The sequence below is a fragment of the Phoenix dactylifera genome, unplaced genomic scaffold (assembly GCF_009389715.1).
Source record: "Phoenix dactylifera cultivar Barhee BC4 unplaced genomic scaffold, palm_55x_up_171113_PBpolish2nd_filt_p 000613F, whole genome shotgun sequence".
Lineage (NCBI taxonomy): Eukaryota > Viridiplantae > Streptophyta > Magnoliopsida > Arecales > Arecaceae > Phoenix > Phoenix dactylifera.
Window position 1 is genome coordinate 55,468 of NW_024068009.1, and position 27,945 is coordinate 83,412.

General features: G+C 37.7%; 1 protein-coding gene across 1 annotated transcript; it reads left to right on the forward strand.

Moving 5' to 3' along the window:
• Positions 1 to 152: 152 nt before the first annotated feature.
• On the forward strand, positions 153 to 27,883 carry LOC120106728 (mediator of RNA polymerase II transcription subunit 15a-like). Its single transcript, XM_039119782.1, has 10 exons — positions 153 to 342; positions 7,608 to 7,719; positions 13,597 to 13,735; positions 21,436 to 21,506; positions 21,759 to 21,836; positions 21,962 to 23,110; positions 25,069 to 25,395; positions 26,778 to 26,966; positions 27,055 to 27,143; positions 27,247 to 27,883. The coding sequence occupies exons 1-10, from the start codon at positions 224 to 226 to the stop codon at positions 27,449 to 27,451; spliced, it is 2,478 nt and encodes an 825-aa protein (XP_038975710.1). The 5' UTR covers positions 153 to 223; the 3' UTR covers positions 27,452 to 27,883.
• Positions 27,884 to 27,945: the final 62 nt, after the last annotated feature.

Below are 27,945 nucleotides of genomic sequence, written 5' to 3' on the forward strand. Positions count from 1 at the left end.
TTCTCACGGTTCCCCAATCCCTACTAGGGCGTCCTTTCCTTGGTCCCAAAACGCGTTTCCCCACGCCCAAATTTTAAAACCGCCGTCCTGCTCTCCTCCTATAAATAGGACACCCCCTCGTCTCGTCCGTCTTCCAAACTCGTTGAGAGAGGGAGAGGGGCTTTCGCTTCTCCTTTCTCTACTTCTCCCGACTGAGAGCTTCTTTCAACCCCGGTTCACTCCCATGGAAGGGAGCACTCGGAATCCTTCCAGGGTGGAGGGCTCCGCCCGCGCGGACGCTCGCCCCGCCGACTGGAGGTCCGACCTCAACGCCGAGTCGCGGCAGAGGGTCGTCGGCAAGATGTGAGCGAAACCTCCTGTCTCTTCCTTTGGTTTCGATATTTATCTTTCGATTTATTTGTTTCCCTGCTAGGGATTTATGATGGATGGTTTAATGTTGATCTCGAAATCTTTTTTGCCCCTCCCTTCTTCTTTCCATAATTCGGTCCTTGATTCCTTTTATTTGTGGTTTGTCTTCCTGTTTCTAATTTTTTTTTTGATTGATTAGTGGCGCCCTTATGAATGAAATTGTGACATTGATTCTGTTGTGGTTTTGGTGAGGGTGGTCTGGGATAATATGGTTTATTTTTCGAGGGGTGGGCAGATAGTGTTGAAGTAGAGCATGGACATGGAAAAAAACGAAAAAAAAAGAAGAAGACCCATTAGGGCTTTTCAGCGAAAGGCGAAGACTTGTTTTTCGCCATCTTTGTGTTTGCTTCCAGTATTCTTAAACCCTTGTCAATGGGAGGTGGTGACACACAACGACCAATCCTGAAAGACCACTCTTTCGTCTAAGGATGCCTAACCGCCACACCGATCATTTGGAGGGGGGGGGGGGGTGGGACACTGCAAGGTGGGTAGTTTATCTGGGGCGGATGCCTCCTAAAGAGTAACGGAGGTGTGCGAAGGTAGGCTCAAGTGTTGATTCTGCTAGTCAACGAAAAGCAAATACAATACAAGTACGAAAGGAGCTAACCAACCAAGCTCGGAAATAGGGAAAGACTACCTAAAGACTCCTCCGCTTGTACGCTGCAGGTGCTTTCCTTTTTTTTTTGCAGCGGGATTTCGGGTGAGGTACGGTGTCCGGTTCATTCAACCTATTCTTTGTTGGTGCTTGCTCCGATTCTATAAAACCGAGACTCCGAGACCTACGAACCCGCCTCGGTGCGGGAGCCGCTCACACTTTGTTCAAAAACTTAACGGCAACGCTCATGGCAAAGTGGATGGTTCTGAAAATCAACCACGAGATCAATTTGACCTCTCCCTTTTCCCTTTGTTATGAGAAGTTGTTTTGTGCTGTTTATGATAACAGCTGCATGTATAGGTTCATCAAATGCATAAAATGTCAGTAGAAAAATTAAAGAAGGATAAGGGATGTGAAAGACCCTATTTAAGCTATATGAAAGACCCTATTTTAGAACCTTGTGGACAAGGTTATACTCTTGAAGGGATCCATGTTAGGATTCTAGAGTAAATTCTGTATTACTTCTGTTTATTTAATAATCCTTTTCAAGAAGCACAAAGGCAAATCTTCTTTGAAAAACTTGCTTTGTCATATACAGGGGGAAAGCCAAGATTTTGCCTCGGGGAAGGAGGCAAGGTTAGATTGTCAGTTCCTGCCATGTCTACTAATAATAATGCTTTGACACATCTATTTTAGTATTCATATGATATTCAAATCATGATGATTTAGGCCCAATTCCATAGTGCAGTATTAAAAAAATCATGGATTTAAGAAGAACAAGTAAGTTTATAGATGCTAGAAAAAGAATTGAATTTGCGATGATTTGGAGTAAAATCTTACCATATTTATATAAAGTATTTTTTCAAATTGTGAAATTTTAATGATCATATTATTTATTTTTTAATGTGATAAAGTACAAACAAAGCTTTGTCTATTTGCTAACAGATTACATCATTAATCAACAGCAAAGCAAAATCTATTTAAAGTGCTCTCTCTAAGATTATGATCCTAATCGAAGCAAACATTCTTCACAATCAAACAATTATTATTAGACACCAGTACATGGAAGAAGAGAAGAATTAAGCTCTGTTTGGAAGTGCAGGCATAGGATGTTCTAGGATAAGTTCTCCATTTAGCTGAAGATAAGGGAATGGATAGTGATTGGAGAGAAGAAAATCAATGAGGAAGAGCCCTTCCTTGGTCTTCGGAGATTGTAATCCAGAAAATATAGAATACCGGATTCCATTTAAAAGGCGGTTTCCACTGTCATAATTTTTCTTGAGTTTTGTAATCTTAACTTTCCATATTAGAAAAGATTCTTCCCTCCCATGAAATAATTAATACTTAATGGTAACCTTGTAGAGGAACAATCCATGGATTATTTATTGAAGCATCCAAAGAGCCCTTAAACAAATAATCATAAAAGAACAATACATTTGATGGAAATAAATAACTGAGCAAGAAAAAAAACAGTCATTGGTTATGACCAAATAAGTTTAAGGAATAAATGAAACATTATACTTCTTGCGAGGAGATCATCTTGGCCACTGACTGGGCATGAAAATAAGAAAGCCAAATAGGATCGTCTTTTAGTACCAATTCCGGCTCGACAACATTGAAACAGTCAAGGGAAATGCCTCTTCCTCACCCTCACTGCCTTCCCACTTGGGATAGATTTCGTTTTCTACTCTCTCGTGCCATTTGAACTTCTGTCTTGTCTAGCTTTAAATAATTTTTTTTTAAAAATTAGTTGATATAGAGATAGACATTTATACAGAGAGGAGCTAAAAGAGGGCAATTGGTTTGGATGGAGTTGTGGAGATGTGAAATACTGGCAAAGATATCTTTTTCTTCCTTTATTTGATTACAGAGAAAAAAGAGGGTATGGATTAATATATTATAGACTACAAAGTTTTTAGGAGGGTTCGATGGAGATTTATTGCATGGTTTTTCTAATTAAAATTAATTATGACATAAGGATGAGAGAAGATAGAGTAACTAGGAGGGGCCAATTTTCTCATGGTAGTGGGATAACAAATTTTCACCAATTTTATGAGTGGAGTGGGGCCAACACCAATATTTGCACTTGTACTTACCATAAGGGAATCAAAAGGAACCCCAAAATTTTGGGGTGCCATGCCCCTCTCCCACCATGTCCCCTGGCTCTACTCCTATCTACATGCTGGACATTTGGAGACCACATGCTGCTAAGGTTAAAATTTCTACCTATATTGCACTTTCTTCTTGAAAGGTGCTATATCCATTTATGTTGTTACATGTTGATGTGTACACTTAAGTGCATGTTTATACAACGCAATTCATAAGTCCACCATCTTGTGTAGCCACTACTATAGATGGTCAGTTCTATCTTATAGAGGATATGGAATTTTGATTTACAAATTGGTTATGATAATGACAAACAAACATCATTCTGTATTAGGCAAGATGTTAAAAGTCTAGATAAGTTTTAGCCAATGACCTTCCCATAATATGTCTATTATAAGAGCTTTCCGGAGTACCATTATTATGCATACAACTATTCGAATAGGTAAATTAGTGTGAAAATGGTTGTATCTTTCCCTGTAATTTTTATCACACATGTTGTGATTGTTTGTATTTTTATATGTTTAAAATAGTAGATGAAATGGGCACTGTATCAACATCGTAGGTTAATTGAAGAGAATATATCATATGCTAACATCTCCTACAAAACTATTGTGTTTATGTAAACGTGCTGGCTGGTATGGATACCTCATCGATTTTTCTTACTCGCTCCATCAATGATTATATTTTATTGGCTTGTTAATTAAATCAAGTCTTTAAGATATTACTTCATGATGATCTCATGAGTATGACATTCTTGTTATGACCTATCAAATGTCTCACATACCTCTATACGTTAGAAGCAACAAATGCTTAGGTTGCTGTTGCTAAGATATTACTGAACCATCTTATATACAACTTGGAAAATTTTTTGATGTGGTTTCAAGCTGGAGAAACATGACTTATTTATGGCTTTTTGACTAACAACCACCTAGAGGGCGGGTATTGGTGCAATGGTAAGGTTGCTGCACTATGACTTGGGTGTCATGGGTTCAAAACATGGAAATAGCCTCTCAGCACATAGGGCTAAGGTTACATGCATCTGAACCTCCCCAAATTCCATAGTGGTGGGAGCCTTGTGGTTGAGGACCTTCTTTTAAATTTTGACTGATAACCACCTATTAAGCTTTTCCATGACCTGTAGAGCAACCTAATAAGTTTTATTGCATGATCTTTTCACTAGAGTGATCTTGATATCCTAGATTGTATGCCTAAAACTTGCTTGATATCTGATATCATCATGCCATCCATGATTTAGATGCTAGTCTGGTAGTTACATGAAGTACTTCTTAGTTATGCCATGCAATTTTACTTGGACATTTGTGGTTGCCATGGATATATATATGTGTAAGAATATGTTACATGTCTGCAAGCTGAAAGATATGGATATATATATATGTGGTTGCCATGGATATATATAACTGTAGCCTGGGAGGGTATCTCTTATGCGAAGCGTGTACCTGGTGCCGATTGTGTGTGCCTCAAGGGAGACTCATCCACGATGATTGATTGGGTACGGAGAGCGGATAGATATGGGGATGGTCACCCGTTGATCCGCGAGACCCGCAGACTGGTCTAGGAGTGGGGATCCTTTCGACAGCATATGTGTTTCAGGAGGCGAACAGAGCAGCAGACTGAGTTGCCTCATTTGGCTAGCTGTACCCACATTAGAGCCATATGAAATGTCGTTGTTACCAAAAAAAAAAACATTTGTCCACCTAGCTAAAAATAACCACACCTCTTGTTGTGTTCTTACGATAGAAGATAGGATGATCATGCACTTATGTGCTAGTTTAGCACTTTGTGCTCAAAATGATCTAATTTGCCTTGTAGAAGAGGGTTCAATAGCCACTCATGGTGTGCAGAAAGGTATTCTATTATGACATTCTGAAAAGCGTTGAGAGGTTGTTCTTAATTTGCGCTACAGTGAGGCGGAGTTTATGTGCAATGGAGAATCCTTACTGACTCTTGCTTAGGAGAATGGGTGAGATTTCAGTTGGAATCCAGGTTGTAACTTTGCAGGATAGTGGATTGGTATCTTGTGGGATGCAACATTGTAAAGATAGAAGCAAGGTTAGCCGTCATGGTATCGAACCCCATATTAATACCATCCTAATATAGTATCGGTACACTTGATATGAGGGTTAGTTTGGCGTATCAAGTATCTTGTGGGACACAACACTGTAAAAATAGAAGGTTCGCTCTCCGTACTGGTACCATCCTAGTACAATGCTGGTGCGCCTATTATGGCAGTTGGTTTAGCGTACCAAAACTCGGTATGGCCCCCATACTATATATTAGTTGGTACTGGTATGGTATGGTACAGTAGGTATGCATTAGTACCGATCGACACAGTGTACCATGCACAAACTGTGCAGAAGTATTAGGCAAAAGGTGTATGGTGTGGTTGTCTCATGAAAGAGAGTTTAAGGAACAAGCAAGTAAAAAAGTACTCCATGATTATAAATACTTATCATTTAATTCTTTTGATGCTCTAACAATTAGGATTATATGATTATATCTATACTAGTGTTAAGATGTCACATGTATTCCTCAATGCACTTGGAGCCCATTGATCTGTCTTTATAGGAAGAGTGTCTTGGATAGACTCCCCCCTCTTTCCTTTCTTTTGTCAAGTTTATGAATTCAGGATCATTATATTTACAATTGTACAGGGATAAGGGAGGCTTCGATATATCATGATCCATACCCTAATTAGGAAAGGTCATGGATCTCACATTGAATATTCATGGAGAATTCTGTTATAGTGTTGTAGTTTTTGAAGATGAGAAAACGAATTAAATTTTTTTTTCTCTCTTCTTTCGTCTATAGCAAAGTGGATCTTCATGTTATCTGTGATTTGGTCATTAAGCTAGAGAAATTGTTGCTACCATCATCTGTGAAATTGATCAGAATCTCCTACCTGTCGATAAGTCGATTTTCTCAGATGCGACATCCATGTCTGGTCTAACCCTATTTTAATTCCCATCAAAGATGATATAAATATAGCATGATGCGGATTATGTTGTATTTTTTAGATTGATGGGCATCAAATAAGGTTTAGGCATATGAAAATGCACTAGAGATGAGGATGTTAGGGTGAACTTCTGGTGAATCTAGGACCAGCTCAGGATGAAGCATGTCACTGTTTATGAGCTACAGTGTTATAGAATGAGGTATATCACTTTCTAAGATAATACAGAACGACTGGGATTCTTTTTCAAAACTCCAAAACTGAACTGAATTGAGGCTAGTTTTGCAGTTTTGGCAGAAAATGATGGGGCCAAATCCATAGTGTATGCTGTATATGAAGTACGTATGCCAAATTTTTGCTCTCATCTTTTAAATGTTCAGAAGCAGTTTTCAGAAGATATGGGAGCACTGCATTATTACATTGCAAGGAGATACAGATTTACGTAAACTTTTTGACATATGCCCATTTATGGTGAAACTTAGGCATTTCATTGTTGATGAGTCAATATGTGATCAAATAATAAACTTAAACTTTAAGGGTAATCTTTTATTTGACATCTTACATATGTTTATGCTTGAAGCTACTGAAAAAATACACCCAAAGTTCCTGATAAATAGAATATGCGTTATGATGATATCTAGCTTACTTATTTTTATTATTTGTCCATCTGACATCTTTTCTTGTTCTAATTGACCATTCTATGTTTCAGTAATTTTCAATTGAAAATTGTTCAAGCTGGAACTCATTTGGTCTAGTTGAAACTGAAACCAAGAACTCAAGCTCTGTTTTGTAGTTATATGCAATTAAAATTTGTGGAATCACTATGATGATAACTTCTGGTTTTTTGTTTGTCAATGTGAAGCCTGAGAAAATTGGGAGGAAGATTATACATTGTTTTTCTCCCTATGGTTTTTCATTCTAACATTTGAAGGGTGAAGAATGCATAAGGCCTGACCCTGCTTATATGTGGTAAGGCTTTTTGGTTATCACATATATAAGGTAATAGACATCTCACTAGTATAGGCAGTTGCTTGAATACGTGTTGCTTATGGTTAAGTGTTGCTACTTCTTTGATTTATGATACTGCTAAAAGATGACACAGTTTGTTTTATTGTTTTCCTTTATCAGCAAGTTTCGATATTGAATGCATTTTACATATTGGTCCAGATTCCAGGGTAGCTGCAAGCAACTAGTATAAACATGTTGATCTGGTGATTTAGGTCAATATGTTTACACTCACAAGGATGCGTAATTACTTGTATTTTTTTCTTTTTCCCCTGTGCAGATTTTCCACGCCAATATACTAGGAAAGTAGGAATGCTATACTCTTTAGAAGACATTATGTCACTTTTCCTGACTGTTAGATCAGTATAAAATCAATTTTCTTCAATATTTTCTGATGTTCATCATGTCCTTTTTACAGATTAAAATTTTCTTCATTAATTTTTGTTGATAATTTTTTCAGCCACCTGTAGCTTCTGCATAATGTTTTGATCAATTAATTCTATTTTTTCTTTAAATGCACAGAATCAGCTCTCTAAAGAAACACTTCCCACCAGGTGCTTCTGAGGGTCTAAGTGATTTTCAGAAACTTGCTGTTCGATTTGAGCAAAAGGTTTACGCTGCAGCTACTAGCCAGGTTTGTTCATTTGCTTTTCTTCAATCTTTCTTTGCTTTTTGTTGCAAGATAAAGTGGCCAGGTAAAGACATATCCAAAACCATTACCTGATTTACCGTTCCTGCTTGTTATTTAGTTCTTATGGAAAATTAGATTCCATGCATAAAATCTGGCAGGGTTTGCTGATAATTTTGTACGTACAATATGCATGACAAATGCTCATGTTAAGGTGACTGATTAACTAAGAAAGCTTAGACAAAGGTTGAAAAGATATATGATCTTTGTCTAAATAGTTTGACGAATCAGGCAATCTCTACTACGATAAACTGTAAGGCATTGGAGTCATGTTTGAAACCCCTTCAAGGTTACTATTTTCCATTCTTTGATCTCTAAGAACTTTGTTTGAGTTGAGCACATCAGTGAGCAGTCCTGCTGTGGAAAACATTATATTGGTTTTAGGGGTAAGTATGATGCTGTTGCAGCAAAATAGCAAGCAGGGAGACTAGCCATATTTTATGGAAATATCCCATGAGAAAAACCCTTTCTGGAGCATTGAAATCTAAATTTCACTGAATACTATCTCCTTACGTCAATTTCAAATTTAAATTCTGGAAAAAGAGAATTTGGTACCCAGGTTTCTGCTTTCTCCTTCAATTGAAGGTAGTTGTAATTCGACTTCAAATTTCAGCATACATGTAAATTAGGGGATCTTGTATGCAAACTTTCTGTTCTAATTGAGTCCTCACACCCAGGGGATGCTGTGCTTGCAAAAAAGAACACTTGCGTTGCTGCTGCTCTTGATGGTGTTCTTCTCTGGATTAAAACTTTCAACCTTGAAAGATCAAATAAATAGTGAGGGGAGCTCTTTTTTGAATGAGATCTAGCATAAAACTACAATCGATTGACTCCAACAATGAAGGTTTGGTGACTTTGGCCTCACTAGTATAGGCGTTTTTAAGTAAGATTCGCTATACTGGTACCGGACCCCATACCGGTGCCACATTGTCATAGTGTCAGTATGGTATCGTAAGCGGTACGTCTGATGTACCGAGTGTCGGTACGCCACCGGTTCCAGTATCGGACTGGTATGGCACTGTACGGCATGCCGATACTGTCCAGTGTGGTACGATACAGCATATTATGTTTTTAACAACAATGAAAGGCAAGGAGGAAACTAAAACTTTGTTCTCTACTATTTAGATCGAGAAGGTCTCTATGAGGTAATGCATAGACATCGGCAGCTAAAAAAGAATGACCTTCTTGAAAAAGAATGACATTTTTCAAGAAGGTCTTTATGATGGGAGCTCTTTTCGTAAAAAAAATAATATGATGACAGGAAGAAGAATGACCTTTTACAAACCACCTTCTTCCTACTCCAAGCTTCATTATAACTTTCAGACATATTTGAACTTTCCAAAACAAGCCAGTTTGTATCATTTCTTGAAAACTTACAGCAGAAAAGAAAAGAAAATATAGAATAATTAAGTAAAAGACTCTAGTGGGACCTCATATCTTGAGGTGATGTGTGGGATGTTTCATTTAGCCGGCTGCTATGTGGGCACACCATGGTGTTTAGCCTTTTATTTTCTTTTCCGCTTGATAGACATCAGCAGAATGTATGTCCCATAGGAATGTATTTGGTTGAAGGGGGATAAAAGTTATACTTTTTTCGGGTAATGTTTGGTGTTGCTTAAGAATTGTACTTTTGCAACTTTTTGAAGAAAAGTACTTCCTAGAAAAAATGTGCTTGGTAACAATATCTGAGAAATGCTTCAACAAAATGAAAAATCAAACAAAGCGTTTTAGGAGAAGATAAGAAACCTAGCTTCAGGTTCCTTTTGGGAGAAGATCTTATAAATTAAAAAAAAAAACAGAAGCAACACTAATAGAGATAGTTTAATAGAATTGATATCATACTAGAAACTAGGAATTCAGGCATAAGGCATAAAAATCCAATAGGGATAGTTTGGAAACAAAACACACTTAAAATAAATATTTAATTGAAGCACATTAGTTTGTAGAAATGGAATCACCAGCATATATGGACTTATGGTCCCTTTTTTCTAAGTCTTGCTTCAAAGCAATGCCATGTGTTCCCTCGAAGTCTTATCAATGCAATGAAGTCATGGAGCCCGGGTTTATCTAAAGTCACACCTTGTGTCCAAGAGAGAGCGTTTGTGTGCGTGTGTGTGTGTGAGCGAGAGAGAGAGAGAGAGAGCTGCTTAACATCTTTGGCTAGTGTGTATAAAGAGAAAGAAGAGAGAGAGGCACATGATCCTAGAGAGTAGGTGTATAAATGGTATCTGAAAATCCAATAACTTGATCTAAATATTTTACAATAATGGGGTATGGATCCATTTAAGTTTTCTATAACCTTATTGGAATGAAGTCGATTTCCATATATAGGATCCAATTTCTTATTGGATCAAACTTGGATGTAACTATTGAGCTATATTCAAATATGTTGTGGTTCAAATTTGGCCCGAGGGTGACCACGTCGGGGGAGTCGAGGGAGCTACTGGCCGGGGCGGAGAATGAGGAGAGCCACCTCCCGCGCGACGGCATACCTGCACAAAGCCTCACCGGTGATTCCGGTGAGGGCCCTTCGACACCCAAGTTAGAGTGGATCTTAATTGGTCCAAAAGTTCTCTTAGTGTTACCTGATGGGCCTATATATAGTCTCCGTAGAGGTGTCCAGATGGCGGAGGTATGACCTGTCCTCATCATGGGAGAAGATAGGTTTTAGACAGATGGTGCGCAGCTAGAGCTTGCTTGAGGCGCACGGCATAGGCCGTTTTTCTGTGAACGATAAGGCATTGACGGATGCGACGGGGTATGGCTGGAGCAGCATGGCGTTGTCCACTGTCGTTAGCCAGCAAGCAAGCATGGCGCGGTGACGTTGTAATGTACGGCCACGTAGGTGGGCGTGGGCACGCACGAGGATGCTATCATGGGCGAGGCCGAGCTCGATGAGGGGCCACAGCGTATATTCAGAGAGGTTGGCTTGGCGGTTGCTGAGGTCGGCCTCACTTCTCCGGTCCCGAGGTCGTCCAGTAGAGCGCCTCGAGCTCGAGGGTCGGGGCGCGTTAATGGATAAGATGCCCCGAGCTCAGTCGGAGCGCATTGGCGAATATAAAGGGCGCCCCGAGATCGGTCGGGGCGCGTCGGCGAACATAAAGGGCGCCCCGAGCTCGGTCGGGGCGCATCGGCGAATATAAGGATGCCTCGAGCTTGGTCGGGATGCGTTAGCGAATATATAAGGGCATCTCAAGCTCGATCGGGGCGCGTCGATGAGTATAAAGGGCGCTCCGAGCTCGGTCGGGGCGTGTCGGCGAATATATAAGGGCACCTCGAGCTTGGTCGGGACGTCATTATAAACATCAGAGGAGGTTACTGCAAGTCGTGGCAGCGGAGAGATCCGGCCGAGGTCAACTGAGCCTTCGACAGAGCCCGAGGTCGGACTGGCTTTTAGCGGGACCGAGGTCCGGCTCAATCGGTGTTGGGGTCTATTTGGCTAAATTAGGTGGTCCTATTGTTGTGAGCAGGACGATCCATTTTGCCCCCCATCAAAATCCAACGACCCGATAACCGTATGAATGTATATATGGTTGCATTAATTCCTTTTCTCCATGTTCGGATTTATACTTTTCTCGAACAAGCTCTCTTTAACTTTCCAACACCATCATTTCAGTTCCCAACACCTAGGTGGCACTTATATTCTGATTCTCTTTCAATCAAATCTAACTTCAATGGGAACTTAAAAAACATTCTCAAAGTAATTGTTTTTTTTTGAAAACCAATCATTTACTTCCCATGTCGTGCTCCTTTACTACTGCAATCTGCCACAAATTCACCATATATGGAGGACTGTTGTGAGGAGTCCTTGTAATTTTGGGAATTGTTGACCTTTGCTAGCTGTCTAACTAAAATCATGCGCTCCAATCCTAAATCAAATACAATTATTGATTGAGCTTGATGCGAATTTTGAGCTTTCTAAATTGATGGATCCCAACATGAATTCGAACTTGATTTTTCTTTATCAAGTTTGGATGTGGATACAGCATGGATCCAACTAGAGTTTGACCTGATTACAACCCTACTAAAGAGAAATAGAGGGAGCAAGAGGGCTCTGTAGTTTGGAAGTTTCACCAATATCCACCTGTAAATTTGTCTCAACACCCAATCCAAAATATAGAAATATTTTAATTTTTTAAAAATATGAATTTTTTTTTAATTTAACCTTTTCAAAATAATGTGATAGAGAGAGAGGAAATTGGAACAGTCTAACCACTGTGAGATATTGGAGGTGATTGGGGGGCACATCTCATGATGAGGGTGGTTGGCAGACCTTGTGTATGTAATACATGTACTGGAAATCACTTGAAATCGGGTTGGGGGGAGCATGGCCCCCCTCTGATTGGCTCTCCCCATGTTCTGTGGTGATGGGGCTTCTGATATTGAGGATCACAGACCAGTCTCAATGCAGGACTTCTCTGATTGCAGATCGCCAATTGGTTTTCTTTTTTGATCGATTTATCAATGGTGGTGAGTTGCCTATTGGAAGCATGGCCTATGATCTGATATTCAGTATTTATCATTTATTTTTTGTTTATCCTTACAATCGTCCGTGCTGATCTTTCATGTTTCATTTATGCTTTAATCTACACTGAATGTTAAGTGATGCGTTACATGTTACTAATCATTCATGATCCATACCATTGTTCAAACCTCGAGTGTTAAATGATCTGTTGTGTTGCATATGTTTGGTTTTAGAACTTATATTTAGTTAAGTTTACTCGAAATCTTCTCCTTAATTTAGTGTTTTTGGGTTGATCATTGAATCCAGTCCTTCAACCACTAATGAAATATATTATTTTTCATCAACAAGTTGTGCATAGAAGTACCACCTATTTACATTTCCAAATGAATCTGTTGGCACAACCCATCTGTTAGAATCTGGTGAAGTGATTCTTTTGAATGTGAGTTTATCAATCGAGGTTGAGTAATCAATTTGATTGAATACTTGATAAAAAATCAAGTGCTGCATATTTTATGCTATCTACCTCTCAAAAACTAAACCATCCGGTTATTATATTTTATCAATCTAGTCATAGCTTTTCATCTATTAATAGAAGCATCAAAGAACTTGGAATTAAGATCATCACGCTGAAACCATTGCATTGCCTTTTTACCCTTAATTGACTCTCTTCTGTTCAAGAATAGGGTTTATGAGTTTCTCTGGAAGTTGTGCCTGAATGTCTACAACTGCAACCTTGGTGTGATCATTATAAGAGGCAGGAAAATCAGTTTTCTTTTCCTGTCCAGATTTTATGAGATCTCTTAGTAGCCTTCTACTTGCTTACAAACCAAACATTGGCTTACGTTTGGGACAAGAGTTGAGGGATGCTGTAAGCTTCCCAGAAGGGCAACATGGTCAGTGGTATCAGGCTGTGAAAGATATCTACCATGGAATTTGGGAATAGATGCAATAGGTCATAATATTACGCACTGCTATCCAAGGTTCACCATCTTGGTACTAGACCCTGTACCGGTAATATATTGGTACATTTTTTATATGCTTGGTAAGAGGGTTAGTTCAGCGTATCGGCACTGAGTATGCTTCCCATAAAATGTAACAGTGCAATACCGGTATGGTATGGTACACTCAATTTGCACCGGTACTAACTAGAATGGCGTACTATGCTGCTATCAAGTCTACAAAAAATTCTGCTAGAGACATGAGCATCCTGGGTCGAAGTCCATTTATTGCCGATTTACATTCCAGTGTCTTCATTCATGCCCAACACATGCTTATTCCTACCTTTCCCCCCCTTTTTCCTGTTAATATGAGCTAAAAACTTCCATGGTAAGCAACTTTTCCTATTTTGTATATTTCAGGATGATTATCTGAGGAGAATTTCTGCAAAATTGCTTACAATGGAAACAAGAGCTCAAAATGGTGCTGGAATTAATTCTTCACCATCAGTCCTTGCTACTGAGAGCCAAAATTTAGCTGATCCAGGAATTGGCACAAAAGGTATTAGTTTTTCTAACATGAAGCATAATATATCTTTCAGTTTTTTGATTTATATTTTTTGACAAAAGAGAAAGACTTATTCTAGTTCAAAGATTATGGAAAAAAAGCTTCTTTTGCCTTTTCATATATATAGTCTTCTTATTTTGATCCAGTATAATCTTAAAGCAGGTAAGGCCCATTAAACTTCTCTATTAGTGAATTCTTATTCCATGTTGCACGTTTGCCATTTCTTTCCATACATGTTTATCTGCTTGTCTGGTTATGCTGTCTGGGACATTTGGGTTAACTTGAGATAATATGGTTTCATGCTTTTCTCCAAACTATTAACACATAGACACATGTTTTTTTTGGTTTCCATGTCTTTTTTTCTTTTTAAGCTTTCTTTTCTTTGTATCATTATACCATTAGATTAACAAGGATTGAAAAGCCAAGTGTTTGTCCTTGTATTGGCCAGTATTTACTGTATTTATCTGGCCAATATGCCCCTGCATATGTTGAACTGGGTTTGTGGCTTTGTGCCACTCCTTTTGGTCCATATCAGGGTGTATTGGTTCTGAACTGGCCCTGAACCTCGCCAAACCAAGCAGTAAGATACTGCTTGGGATGAACTTTTAAAGGTTCTTTGCTTGAAAATATTCAAAAAATTGTACAGACTGCTATAATGATTATATGTCTAATTAAGTTTGAATAAGGATGCTTAATTAAATTTTAGAGTTGTTTAATTTTTCATTAATTAGGCATATAATAAGACTTGTCTAATTAAGTTTAAATAAGGATGCTTAATTAAATTTTAGACTTGTTTAATTTTTCATTAAGATACTGCAAGCTTAATTGTCAAAGTTAACATAAAATCATTTTCTTAATTTAAATCTGTTTGATCATCTGAAAAGGAGCTACGAAAAAATTTAGAAATTTGTTTAAGGAAAAAAATAAATTTTCTTAATTGTTTATGTTGGTATTGCATATTAGGGTTCCCTGGGGGCCGGGGCTGTCCTGCATCAGTGCTGGTCATTAAAAAGACATTCGATGTACCAAATAGAATATGATGACAAGTTATTGAATCTGAAAAATTAAAATATGAAACTGATGGATTCAGAAAATTAATTCAAAACATAACATATATGCAAGATGAAACATATAACTGCTGTCATGCATGCAAGATGCTGAAACAAACATCGGTCTGTAGTCTCTAAGAACAAAAAAAAGAAAAAAAAACTAATTGTTGAGAACAGAGATAATGAGAGTTACTAAATTCTTTGAGTCATAGGAGATGGGATATATATCTTGCCCAGTTTATTTGCTGCAGTCGCAATTAGGAATTTGCCTTGTTCGTTTTCCTCCATGCTGGACTATAGATTGTCAATGAATCCAAGATGTTTGTGAACAGATAGCAAAATTGATGCTCAAGATACCTTTGCAATTTAGGATTAGGGTTTGGATGTAGGAAAAAACCAACAAGTGGATTACAGCTCTGATTATCTTCATATCTGAAACATGAAGTTAGCAAAAAAGAACTGACAGCAGATCTTGTGGTGTGTTAAGGGACACAAAGAATATGGGACTTATTTAGAAGATTGCTGGGCTGTGAAGACTTGTGTCGGGGATTAGAAAAGCTGTTGCATGGCTGAAATCATGCTGGGTGAGATAACCTGTCAGCAGTCCAGTTTGATCCTTTAGGAAGGCCTGTTTGATGGCTGCTAACAGCACCTATATTAGGTGGTGCTAGACTGCAGTATAGGACCCATGCACGCGTGTTTAGTCTATCTTTTGTTGTGCATTGGAGAGATCTTGTGTACTTGTACAGGGTTAAGAAACCCAAACAAAACCTCGGTCGTTACAAATAGTATTAAAGCGGACTCGGCTCATTGCTTATGTGTGACTAGTGGATCTCACAGGTTGATCATGATGTTTGTGATTGGATTTGGACCATTGTCCTGACAAGAATGCTAGGCTTTACTCTAAGGGAGTAAGTGAAGACCCATACAGGCGCATGTTTAGTCCCACATTATTCATGCATTGGGGAGATATTGGGTATTTATACAGGGCCAAGGAACCTAAACAAAACCATTCAGCTAGTCTTTTCAGGTGAGGTCCTAGGTTGTTACATGCAAAATGAAAGAATAGTAGAAAAGAAAAAAATAGAAAACAAGATGCAAAGAAAGAGTGAAGAAACTTATGGAATAAAGAAACGTACCTGACTGAAACTGGTTTGATTCTCACTTCCGAGGGCCTTGGATCTGATTTTCCATAAAACCCTAATAGGAGAAGCCTTAAATAGCCATGTGCTTAGTGTTCTTGTTCTTGCTACAATGATATGAACTATATTCTGCACCTATTTTTATTCGTAAGACACCGTCTTGCCTCTACAATTATGCATGTGACTAAACTAATCACTTAAATTCAATCTTTTTCACACTAGACTGAGTAGAACATGGACTAAAGGGACTAAAACAAAAGATAAAATTATAAGTAAGACTCAAAAACCTAACAAGCTCCAATGGTTCGAATGATGCTTGATGATAAGGTTCACAATACCAATTTGTACTTGTACTGGTACCATTCTAGGACCATGTTAGTATAGGTCAGCTTTATGGTATGAATACTCGGTAACCCCCTTGTCTCCAAATTCATGGTGCCACATGATCGAAGTCAATCCAAATACTCGGAAAACTTCTTGAGTGTTGTGTATAAATGCAAAATACTCAATCCATCAAACATTTTTATTTTCATATGATTAATGGACTCTTAGATTATTAGATATATAAATAAATATTCTTTTACTTATTTGCATGTACTCTTGTATTCTATTATTGTTAAGCAGTCTATGTAAATAAATAAATAAATAAATCTTTAAAAACATGAAGACATGATGCTTCTGTGGAATGACATCAGTTATCATACAATTTGCTTTCTTTTTATTATGTGCACTTATCTTAGGAAAATTTATTGATATTAGTTTTTTCTTGATACAAATTGATCAACTTGATTGTTACCAACTTCTTGTACCACTTCAAAAACCTCAGCAAATATAGAGAAGGATGCACTTAATGTTACCTTATTACTTACAAAAATGGAGCATTAAGAAAATAATTCATACAAAAATGTAAATAATGAATTTGGAGGCCAAAATTAGTTGTACAGGTGCATAATGTCCATGTGAATGTGTATCGGTTAATGCCTTATGTTGATATACTACATGTTATGGTATATATTAGCCGAACCATCGAAATAGGACGGTTTGGTCCATACTGAACCATCCCGAATTAGACGATTCGGTCTATACAAAATCGAACTAGTCAAGAATCAGGATGGTTCAGATAGTCAGAAAGGTTTCTGCAAAAGTGGCCTTAAGGCATGTCGAGTTTGTGTATTATAAATTTAACGAGGCTTGCGATGTCCCTTAAATAACCTCCAAGCCTCCCTGACCCCTTTGATTGTTCGACATCTCTCTCTTCCTTCCTCGTTCCTCCCCCTATCCCCTTGGGTCCTCCATAATTAGAGTTTTGAAGCTCCATGTTACCCAACCGTAGGCTCCATCGGTGATAGTGACACTGCGCTCTCCTCAATCGTTGTTGAAGGTGACTTCGATCCCCTCGATCGTGACCAAACTTAGCTATTGCTCTCTTTGTTCCCCCCTCCCTCTTTCTCCTTCTTCCCTCTCTCCCCGTCGCTCATTCACCCCTTCTTCTCTCCCCACCCCCTAGTTATCCTAAGATTAGCATTAAGGTTAGGGCTTTTCTCTCCTTCTCTCTCTTCCTCCCTCTTCTTCTCCCTATCTTCCTCTACATGGACCCCTCTCTCTCCCTCTCCCTCCCTCCTCTCTCTCTCTTCCTTGTTTTCTTCCCTCTCCGTACTTGAGTGTGCTCTTAATCGGAGTGGTACGCATGTGTACTGTACCGAACTGTCGCCGGCCAGTATGAGCCTTGGTACCGGTCTGGCAGACCTTGGCATGTACAATACCCACCTTTGGTTTATAGATTGTACATGTTAGGTAGTTGATATTTCAAACATTGCATACTAACTAGTGGATACACTTTTAATGTGTTATAGTGGATTGCGACATAGGTCCAGATACCACTACTAGTTAAGTTATCTTTAGGATTGGATAAGTGATGTAGCACATGGTGCTGCAAAATAAAGGAGAAAAAATAGCGGACTCGTGAATGAATAATAAAATTAGTATGAATTTTGCAAAATAGCCCACTAAATTTGGATATTTGCTTCTTGAGCTTTCTTGTATGATCATCTTATGCTGTAGAATAAAATGAGATAGTGTAATGGTGACGTGAAAGCTAAATAATAGATGAATATATCTAAAAGTATAAGAGCATAAACATGAGGGCAGAAAAAATAGATGTGTTGCAAGTGTCCTTGCCAAGGTTTGGTGAACAGGTATCGTGAACCGTATTGGTGAACTATCGGTATGGTATAGTATGGGCTGTGCCATGTTGAAGTGTACTGAAATAGGGAGAGGGAGGGGCAGAGAGAGAAGGGAGGAGAGAGAGGGGGAGAAGGAGAGGGCAGGAGGGACTATAACTAAGGTTTGCCGTCTCGGTACCGGACCCCGTACTGGTGCCACACTAATATAGTATCGATATAGTATTGTACATATTTTTTTGGCGTACCGAGTGTCGGTACGCCACCGATATCGGTACCGGTATGGTACAGTACGTTCGGTACCGTCCGGTTTGGTACGGTACGACATACCATGATTATAACCCTAAACCTAATAGAGTGAGAGAAAGAGAGAGAGGGAGCAGAGGGACTTACCAGTGACGGCCGACATTGTCAGCGAGTGGCATCCGACAGCATAGGTACCTTCAAAGGCAGTCCGAGGAGCGAGTGGATAAGAAAGGGCCTCGAAGGCTCTCAAACCATAGAATGGGTGGGGTGGAAGGCATTTTATATATGAACTAACTTGAGCAGCTGTACCGTCCTAAGCTAGCATCGCTATGGCTCCGTACGAGCAGTTCGACTCGGTTTAGCATTCACTAATCCTTGCTAACAAACATGTTATAAAGAGCCACTCACAATATATCTTCGTAACTTTGAACTTAATGCAGGAATATGAGCTAAAACATATGCATCATGGGTTACTACGATGAACTTGAGATCTGCTCATGACCAAATATATCTTAAGGGGCATATATGATGGTGACGATATATATTGAAGCAAAATGCATTTAATTGTATATGTAGTAGTAGTATCTCTTATGCAGGTTTTCAAGTAATCAACTTTGTAAGCCTAAAGCAAAAATCCAAAGGAGGAGATAGATGGAGAATTTGGCAATAGACTTGTTTGTTGCCCCTTTGATGCTCGAGACACATGGAATCAAATGGTCATGATAAAATCATTCCATACATTCTAAACCGTTGCTAAATTCTAAATTGTCTTGTTGATCAAATATGGCTTAGGTTTTTGGATAAGATTGCCTGCTTAGTATTGTGGCAACATTTTGTCGTTCCATTCAAGGATGTAAGGTGGCTTTTTTATAATGAACAACAGGAACTTTGTTATCCAATCATCAACATCCAGTCCCATGTGGTTATGTTCATCTAAATTTACTACAATACCAGAATATCCTAGATCATCCATGCCACTTCCTTTTTAGTGCACATTTCTTTCCCAAATTGGTATGTTTTAACTAGAATTATAGATCTAAGTAGAATCTAGAAAGAACAACGAAGAATCGGTGAAAGAGGAAGGAGATGAATGGTAGGAGGAACTAAAAGAAGAAGAGAAGAAAAATAAAAGGAGTACTACTACTAGTGGTCTTCTTTGTAGCTTAGGTACGTATGGCTTGTCTTTAATTTCTTTGATTTACTCTCTATCTATTGTCTTCGTTATATATATATATATATATATTGAGAGACTTTGGATATATAAGTTTTTATTTTTATTTTGCAGAGAATACTTATAAATTATAACAACTGAAAATGGAGATACATAAATCGCCTTCTTCAAACACCTCTAAGGCTAGGAACTAGCAAGAAAAGGCCTTCAAATTGCATGTTGGGTCCATTCCGAATATGTAATGAATGTCATTAATTGCTGGATACAGCTACTAAATGTGTCGAGTACTTATGTATTCTATTTTGTTAAAATAAAAGGGCTCCATGTGCTTATGGATAGACCTGGGAATAATTCCTCGATACCTCAAGGGATGATAAGCAGGTTTTTTTTCCTCCTTTTCGATGGATGTTGATGTTTCACTAATGGATAGTTAATTTCAGATTCCCATGTTGATGTCATTGTTTGAGATTTATTATGGCCCATGAAGTTGAATGATGACTGAATGATAGAGTTTGTGGATTTTGATCTTATTGTATGAAGTGTAAGCTATTTTTGTGATAACCCTTTATAATCTATGAGTGCTTTATTTATGTACATGTAAATAATTATTTTATATAGTGAGCTTAGCTATATCATATTTTATTTATCTTTTAAATTGCCTGATTAATATGTATATATTGTGCCATATCATATCATATATCCATGCCGTAAAGCTTGGGAGGATTTTCTGAATTGGAATGTCATCAAAAGTATGATAAAAATTTTCTATCTGATGTGTCATTTGTGCTAACTTACTCTTGAAAATGTGTCTTTTCTAAATTCATCATTTTTTATGATTAACATGGGTTTGTTGTTGCCCCCTTCAATAAAATACTGGCTCTACCAGTTGTCCTAGCCTTGGAGAAGTCCTAGGGTTGGATGGCTCATTATAAAATTTTTCATATAGTGAGGTAAACTAGTTCTCACTAAACATATCTTTATTTCACCATGTGCAGCTCAAGGTTTTTTAAGTCGATGTACAGATTTGTATTGGTTACTGGCTGGTACGGGATGACTGCATTGAATTATGTTATGGGTTGTATATGTACTAAGCAAGAATAAGCAGAAGGTGTGAAAACACCTTCAAACTCGTCCTTAGTGGTGTCAAGTGGTGCGTGGTTCATTAGAAGTTGGTTTACAGCAGTTTAAGGTGGTTTAGGTCCATTGATCTAGGGATCAGTCCTAAGGGGGTGCGAGATGCCGGATTCTTGTGACAGTATGAGCCACTGCAGGATGTAACATGGTATTTTAGTCATTAGGATTCATCAATCACTTACTACCTGCAGACTATATTATGTGATAATTTTCCATGGGCAATTCTGATGGTAGATGGTGGACCTACTTAGAAGTTTGTGAATTGCATCTAGACTTGAAACTTTTGCAATGATGTTGATGCACAATTGATTTCAAAAACCAAATTATTTCTATTATTTTTGATACTTAATAAATCATTAGAGATTTCTTCCACGGGCATCCTAAAAGTACAATTTTATTGCTTTCGGGTTTTTTTTAGAGTAGTAAGGTTGTGATAGAATGGGTTTTCAACTTCATGTTAAATTTTCTCTCATCTTATAATATGCCGGAATTTAGATCCGCCAGTAAATAAAGTAGAAGTCCTATTCAGAGAATTATTTACGTCTAAGATAAGGTTTTGTTCTGCTTATTGAATAATAATTTTACATAATTTTGGTTCATATGATTTTTTTATTGGTTAACTAAGTTGAATCCTGTGGCTGAAAGATTGTTAGCAGTTGTTGTTTAATGTCTATCTTGTTGGCCTTGGGTTTCCCTTGAAATATTCCTACTTGCCTAATGCCTATTTCTTTCAGCTAAATGTTTTATTTTTTCAAAAAAAAAAAAACAACAGCATTGGTGGATTCTACAGCACAGATTGGAAATGCAGATGTCGTTGATCGGCAAGAGGAAATCTATCAAGAGGTGACTTATCGCAGCTTTCCTTTCTTGTAATTTCCATTGATATGTTTTTTGTGTTTTATATTATTCATTTGCATAAAATAAATGAAAATTCATTGCAGTGCTAGACAGACCTAAGTTGTTCTTTCAAAAGAATAGAGATGCCCCATGAAGTTTAATCTGTTGGTTAATTTAAAAATTAAATTAGCATAAGAAAGAAACTTAGAGATTTCACCTCTGCATTCTATTAGTTTTGATGGTTTTCCTCAATTGCAGATAATGTCCTGGAAGAAGTACTCTACAGAGCTCAATGAATTCAATGGAAGGATTACTCTGAAGATTGCGCAGTTTCATGTATTATATCTGTTGACCCATAAAGCTTTAGATTTCCCTACAAGTTAAATAGAAGAAATGTTTGAAAATCTAGTTTTTTTCTGCTAATCAATCTTGTCTTCCCCCTTCCCCCCTTATTTCTACAGCATGAAGGTGTCAATGCGGCGGCAACAAAACAATCAAAACAGTTTGAAAAAGCAAAATCGTGCCAGTCTGCATCACGGCTCATATTAAATCTTTTACATACATCTAAGAGCAACATCAATTCTGATGTGATGAGGAAGTTTCCTTTGCTTCAGAATTTTATGAGCAATTTCATAAATTCAAGAAAGAATAGGAGTGTTCCTTCTCAGCCTCAGGGACATTCTCAGTCCATGCCACAGCATCTACCATCTCAAGTTTCTCAGCTGCAGCAGCATGATAATCATGTAAACGAGGTGCAACGGATAAACTTGCCGTGCTCGGTAGCATCAATGCAGTCAGCTGCTGCACCAAGCATGCAGCTTGGATCCATGCCTTTATCAACGGCTGTTAATGTTCCAACAACACAGCAGAACATGGCAAATACACTGCAGCCAACTCCTAGCTTGGATCCAACGAAGCAAGGATCTTTGGACTCCATGAAACAGGGAACTGTGGGCTTGGTGCAACAGGATGATGTTGGATCCTTGCAGACTACCATCAGTGCATCTCAACAGCTACATCAAGTGACACAGTTGCCGCTGCACCAGATGCCACAGCATCAAAAAAATGATGTAAATGAGTTGAAGGGGAGACAAAGCTCTGGCATCAAATCAGGATTATATCAACAACATTACCCTTCAGGTCAGCACCATAATTATTCTCATCAACAACTTAAGGCAGGTGTCTCTTTTCCAATTTCTTCTCCTCAAAACCTTCAACCTACTTCACCTCAAGTTTCTCAGCATTCATCGCCTCAAAAAATTGATCAGAACATTCTATTGTCATCTCTTCCAAAAGAGCAAACACCTTCGCAGTCTGCAAACTCAACCTTTATTTCGTCTCCTTATGCTCCCACAACTCCCTCTCCAGTACCTGGAGATCCTGAGAAACATTTTAGCATTTCATCATTATCAAATGCTGTAATTATTGGACATCAACAAGCATTTTCTTCCCCTCAAAGTCATCCTATTACTATCTCTACACCTGGGATTTCAGCCTCACAATTGCTTGAAGAATTTTCGAGTCCAGATGGGTGTGAGGCGAATGTTGTATTTACAACTCTGGGCAAATCAAATGCCAAAGAACAGCCTATAAATCGCTTAATCAAAGCGGTCAGTCAACTTTTCTAAAGCGCTTTTATATATTGGTCTTTATATGATTTTGTGAAAACTTGGTAATTAATCAAGAAAAGTTATTAGACCATTTTCTATGTTCAATTATTTGCATTCATGGATCTGAAATATTGATTCTCAACATCTGCAATATAGCTAAAACTTTGTAAGTGTTTATTGATGAGGATTTTGCTGCATTTCACATTGTAAAGCTAGATTTTTGTAGTCATTATGAATGTTACTTACATGTTATATTAACTTTTAATCATTATGAAGTTACAGGCTGCATTGAATATGGGACATGTTTTTTTGATATCATTTAATAAAAAATTTCATTCAGACATCCATGTATCTGAAGTTATTAAAATTTTAAACTTGTATTTTATTTGCAAAAGCCATGTTTTTACAAGGTTATTTAGTGATTGATGTCGCCATTTCCCATACGCATTCTTGTGCCTCTTGAAGCTCCTATTAGTTCCATGGAATCGCTGATTGAATAGATTGATGATCTTGTGTGGAGCTGTCAAAGTGTAAGCCCCAGTCAAAGTGATCTCAATCTTCAATCATCAATCCAACATCTTATCATGATTGGGGGTCCTGCAAGAGAATTACAGTCTCTCTTTGAAAAAAAGAAATCATATCAGTTGAGGTCAAAAGGAATTTCCTTAATTCCAGAAATTTTGTGTTTTTTTACAATCACCTCATCAGTTCAAACCCGATTTTTAAATATTTCATAATTTTTACTCTTTTCTCACATTCTTCCGTTTTTTCTCTTCCTTTTTCTTCTTCTTGATTCTTTTCCTTAAAATTTTAGAAATTACTTTTTTATAAACTAAGAAACAGCTTCCAGTTCTGCTTGAACTAGTGTGAGCTAGTTCAACAAGCGGTTGACCTGTTATGGTTGGTATTTGGTAACCTGGTCTTTTCCATGAACTGGATGTACACTGGTAGAGGCCAAAATTTACTGGTTAGGGTGAATTTATTAAATATTGGGCTGTCCAGAATCTGATTCCAACCATTTTCTAATTCATGATTTGATTAAGTAAATAATAGATTTGCTTTCAACTATAGCATAATCTGATGAGAAGGTTTTCCGGTGCATGTCCTTTTCTTTTTTCTTTTCTTCAATTGTTAGATTTTATGCTCTTTTTTTACAACCTACTAATGCTTAAAAGTGCTATCTAAACATTCGAATGGCTGTCTAGAATCTCTAGATGCTTGGATGGGTGTTTCATCCATCAAATGGTTATTTTAATAAATTCTTGAATTGACTATATTTGGAGGCCGGTCTATATGTCTGCCTGGGACATCCAAGGACTGGATGTTAAACATTTTTAGTGGAGAAAGAGCATTATATGTGCACAAGATAAAATCATGTTGGTCAACAATTTCAAGCATTTGCAAAATAATGTAGGGCTCTTTAATTTATCGAGGCTCTTATGTATCTTGTTGTCCAGCCTTTTGGCATGCTACAGCTGCAGGAAGTGAAAAAGTTATTTTTTTTATTTAGGGCTATTTACTTTCTTCGAAATTCTGGTCCAGAGACTGTCTTGTTGCTGCACTTGTATCAATATTTAAACAGCTTGCTTAAAGGTATGCCTCATGTGTTGTAAATATTTCCTATATAAAAATATAACGTATTGGTAGGCGCCGGTACCGGTCCGAATCAGTATCGAACCGGTACCACTGGTTTAGCTTAATTCACGCATCCAAAATATTTGGAAGATACATGCCAGTACGGTTGGCCGGTACCAATTTTTAACACCGAACCAGACCGGTCAGAGCCGGTACTGGTTCGGTATGGGCTGAACCGGCTGGTACAGGCCGGTTCAGCATTCCTTGCTTGGTACCAATTGTATAGATAAGAAGTTAGCTACTAATATGTTAGCATGCATATGCAGTATGTTTTCCAAGATTTAAGAAGTATGAAAACTTTATTGTTTTTGCTACTCTTTCAGGTACAATCCTTATCACCAAAGAAGCTGAGCTCCTCTGTTAATGATATTCGCTCTGTTATCAGCATGATTGATGGAATAGCAGGCTCAGCACCTGGAAATGGTTCCAGAGCTGCTCTTGGTGAAGATTTAGTTGCCTCAACAAAGTTCCATTTGGAAGCTCAGGAACTCATGTCACAGGATGGAAATAATATGACAAAAAAATTGAAGCGTGATATAACTGCCAGGCCCTTGAATGTTATGCCATCAGCTGGCAGCATGAGTGATAGTTTCCAACAATCTGAACTTGAATCAACTTCAACATCCAATTTCAAGAGACAAAAAGTTGAGGTATGGTATAATCCAATTCGTTTTCTTGTGTAGCATCACTAAATGTTTTCTATTATTAATGTATGTTACCTTTAAGTCTGCAGTGTTCAGCTTTTATGTCTAAATTATAAATTCTTGTGTACAATTAAGCCGTTTTCCCCAAGGATAAATGTCAATTATGCTTCAGAGTGGTGGTTTTTGTTAGCTTGGACTTATTATACAGAATAAGGAGAGATAGATGAAGATATATGTAATAGAACTAGAGCTAGTTGGATGAAGCGTAGAGGTGCCTTTGGGGTTTTATGTGATAAATAAGGTATTGCTGATAATCTATAGAACGACTCGGGGGTTTCATGAATTTACCTAAATAATAGGCAAGCAAAAAAGAACCAACGAAAAGAGGTGGGTCTAGCAGAAATGAGAATTTTGACATGGATTTATGTTTTTTTATTGAAAAAAGAAAGATCGAGGGTGAAATTCCATTGGAGTTGCTGAAATTATGGAAATGATGGGAGAATCATCAAATTCGGTATGAGCAATATTCAGTGAGGACCTAATGGGGCACCAGCAAAGATAGGTTCTAATATGTTTTAAAAGATGTAGAAGCATAGAAGAGAAGACATAAGGTCACGTAGATGGTGATTGTGAAGAAGGATTTGGAAAAGCTTGAACTAATACTATGGATGGCCCTGGAAAAGTAAAAACTATGTCAAAACTGTTTGAGCTAATTACAATCCATAAAGCCAATGCCATATATTGTGACAAAGCTGGATGATTATTGTTAATGTTTGAGTAAAACAACCCTTACTCAAGAAATTTTCCATTTTTGACAAATTAAAACAACATTTATTTCTTGGATATCAATTAGATAATGATTGAACTGTTCCAGAAATAATTTATGATAGATCATGCTTAATCAAGATAATAAGGTGGGCTTGTAACAAATAGTCCAGAAACTGCCATATGAGGTTTAATTTTTTGAATAGTACATTTCCAAACAACATAATCAAATCCTCTAAAGATGTAATTCTGTGGAGATGACCTTATGTTAAGCACAAAATTACAGCTTCGAAAGAAAATGCAGATTTTTTTAAAATTATTTTTAGTACATTGACAGATGCATTATGTAGTTGGTTTCCAGAGGTGAGGCATGTCTATGTGAACTGATATTTTATTATTGTATACTCGTTCTTTTCTTTTCTCATTATTAAATTGCAATGGAAATATATTAGACGAGCATCTGGAACTAGTTCCAAGGCTTAAGATGATGTAAATTAAAATTACATGTGCACATAAATTTTTATAAGCCTTGAAAGAACAGTTGCACATTGTCTATCATCTAATATCATCATGCTACTTAGTTTTTGGTATTCTTACTGTCTATTAAGATCTCCTCGATGCAGGTCAACCATGCTCTACTGGAAAAGATCAACGAGATAAATCAAAAATTGATTGGTATGGTGATAACTGCAAGTGAAGATGCTGATATGGTTGTTGCTGCAGCTGGGGGAGAAGGGACAGTTATCAAATGTTGTTTTAATGCTGTGTTTCTTTGTCCGAACTTGAAATCACAGTTCGCTTCAGATCAGATGGTGAGCCCTAAATAGCCAAAAGGCAGAGGTACATATATGAACTCCTCATTGATCTATCTAGTATTGATTCAACATTTTGTTTATGCAGTCTCCAATTGTGCCTCTGAGGATTCTCATTCCTACCAATTATCCAAAATCATCCCCCATACTTCTAGACATGTTACCAAGTGAACTGAGGTGAGATGAAATTGTTGTGATTTTCATGCTTAGGGGTTTGAGTTCACCACTCCCTTCTATATCTGACCTGCAATTTTTCTTATTCAATCATGTGTTCCTATAGCAAGGAGTTCGGAGATCTTTCTGTCAAGGCATGGTCAAGGTTCAGAATGTCCCTCCGTGACCTTCCACAGCCCCTTTTGCTTAGAGAAATCGTAAAGACATGGGATGCCTGTGCACACAAAGTTATTGATGAGTACGCTCAGCAAACCGGAGGCGGTAGCTTCAGCTCTAGGTTTGGTGCTTGGGAGAATTGTGTCAGTTCGTGACCGTGCTGCCGTCAACAACATGGATTTCTGAGGTCTTATGGGTATTTAGCCATAATTAACTAATCATCATGATGGCCATTTTTATGAAGGATGCCTGTTGAAGACCATAAAAATTTGAACAAGGGAGTTAGCAAACAAACAGCTGGGGACAACAATTTCTTCTGAATTTTTGCTAATTGTAATTCATTTGTCATAGGTCCCATATATATATTTTTTCTTGTGTTATTTAGAAAGCAACAACCTGGCATTCTTGGGGTTTCATATGCAGATTCAACAGCTGCATTAGTGCACTCGAGATGGAATCAATGTCTTATATTGTGTGACATAGACTGTTTAGTCTTCTTGTTATGCCATATTGATTATACAATATACTGGTTCAAACCTGGTTTCAGACAATTTCTTTTTTACATTAAAAAATGAAAGTGTACATAATAGAATTTGATTTTCTGTATATCATGGAGTATAACTCCCCTGCAATCAATTTTAGCCTGAGG

Coding starts and splice junctions, on each gene's coding strand:
- LOC120106728 (XM_039119782.1), top strand. CDS start 224: ATGGAAGGGAGCACTCGGAATCCTTCCAGGGTGGAGGGCTCCGCCCGC. Junction 25,396..26,777: donor TCAAGAGACAAAAAGTTGAG/GTATGGTATAAT, acceptor TCCTCGATGCAG/GTCAACCATGCTCTACTGGA. Junction 26,967..27,054: donor AGTTCGCTTCAGATCAGATG/GTGAGCCCTAAA, acceptor TTGTTTATGCAG/TCTCCAATTGTGCCTCTGAG.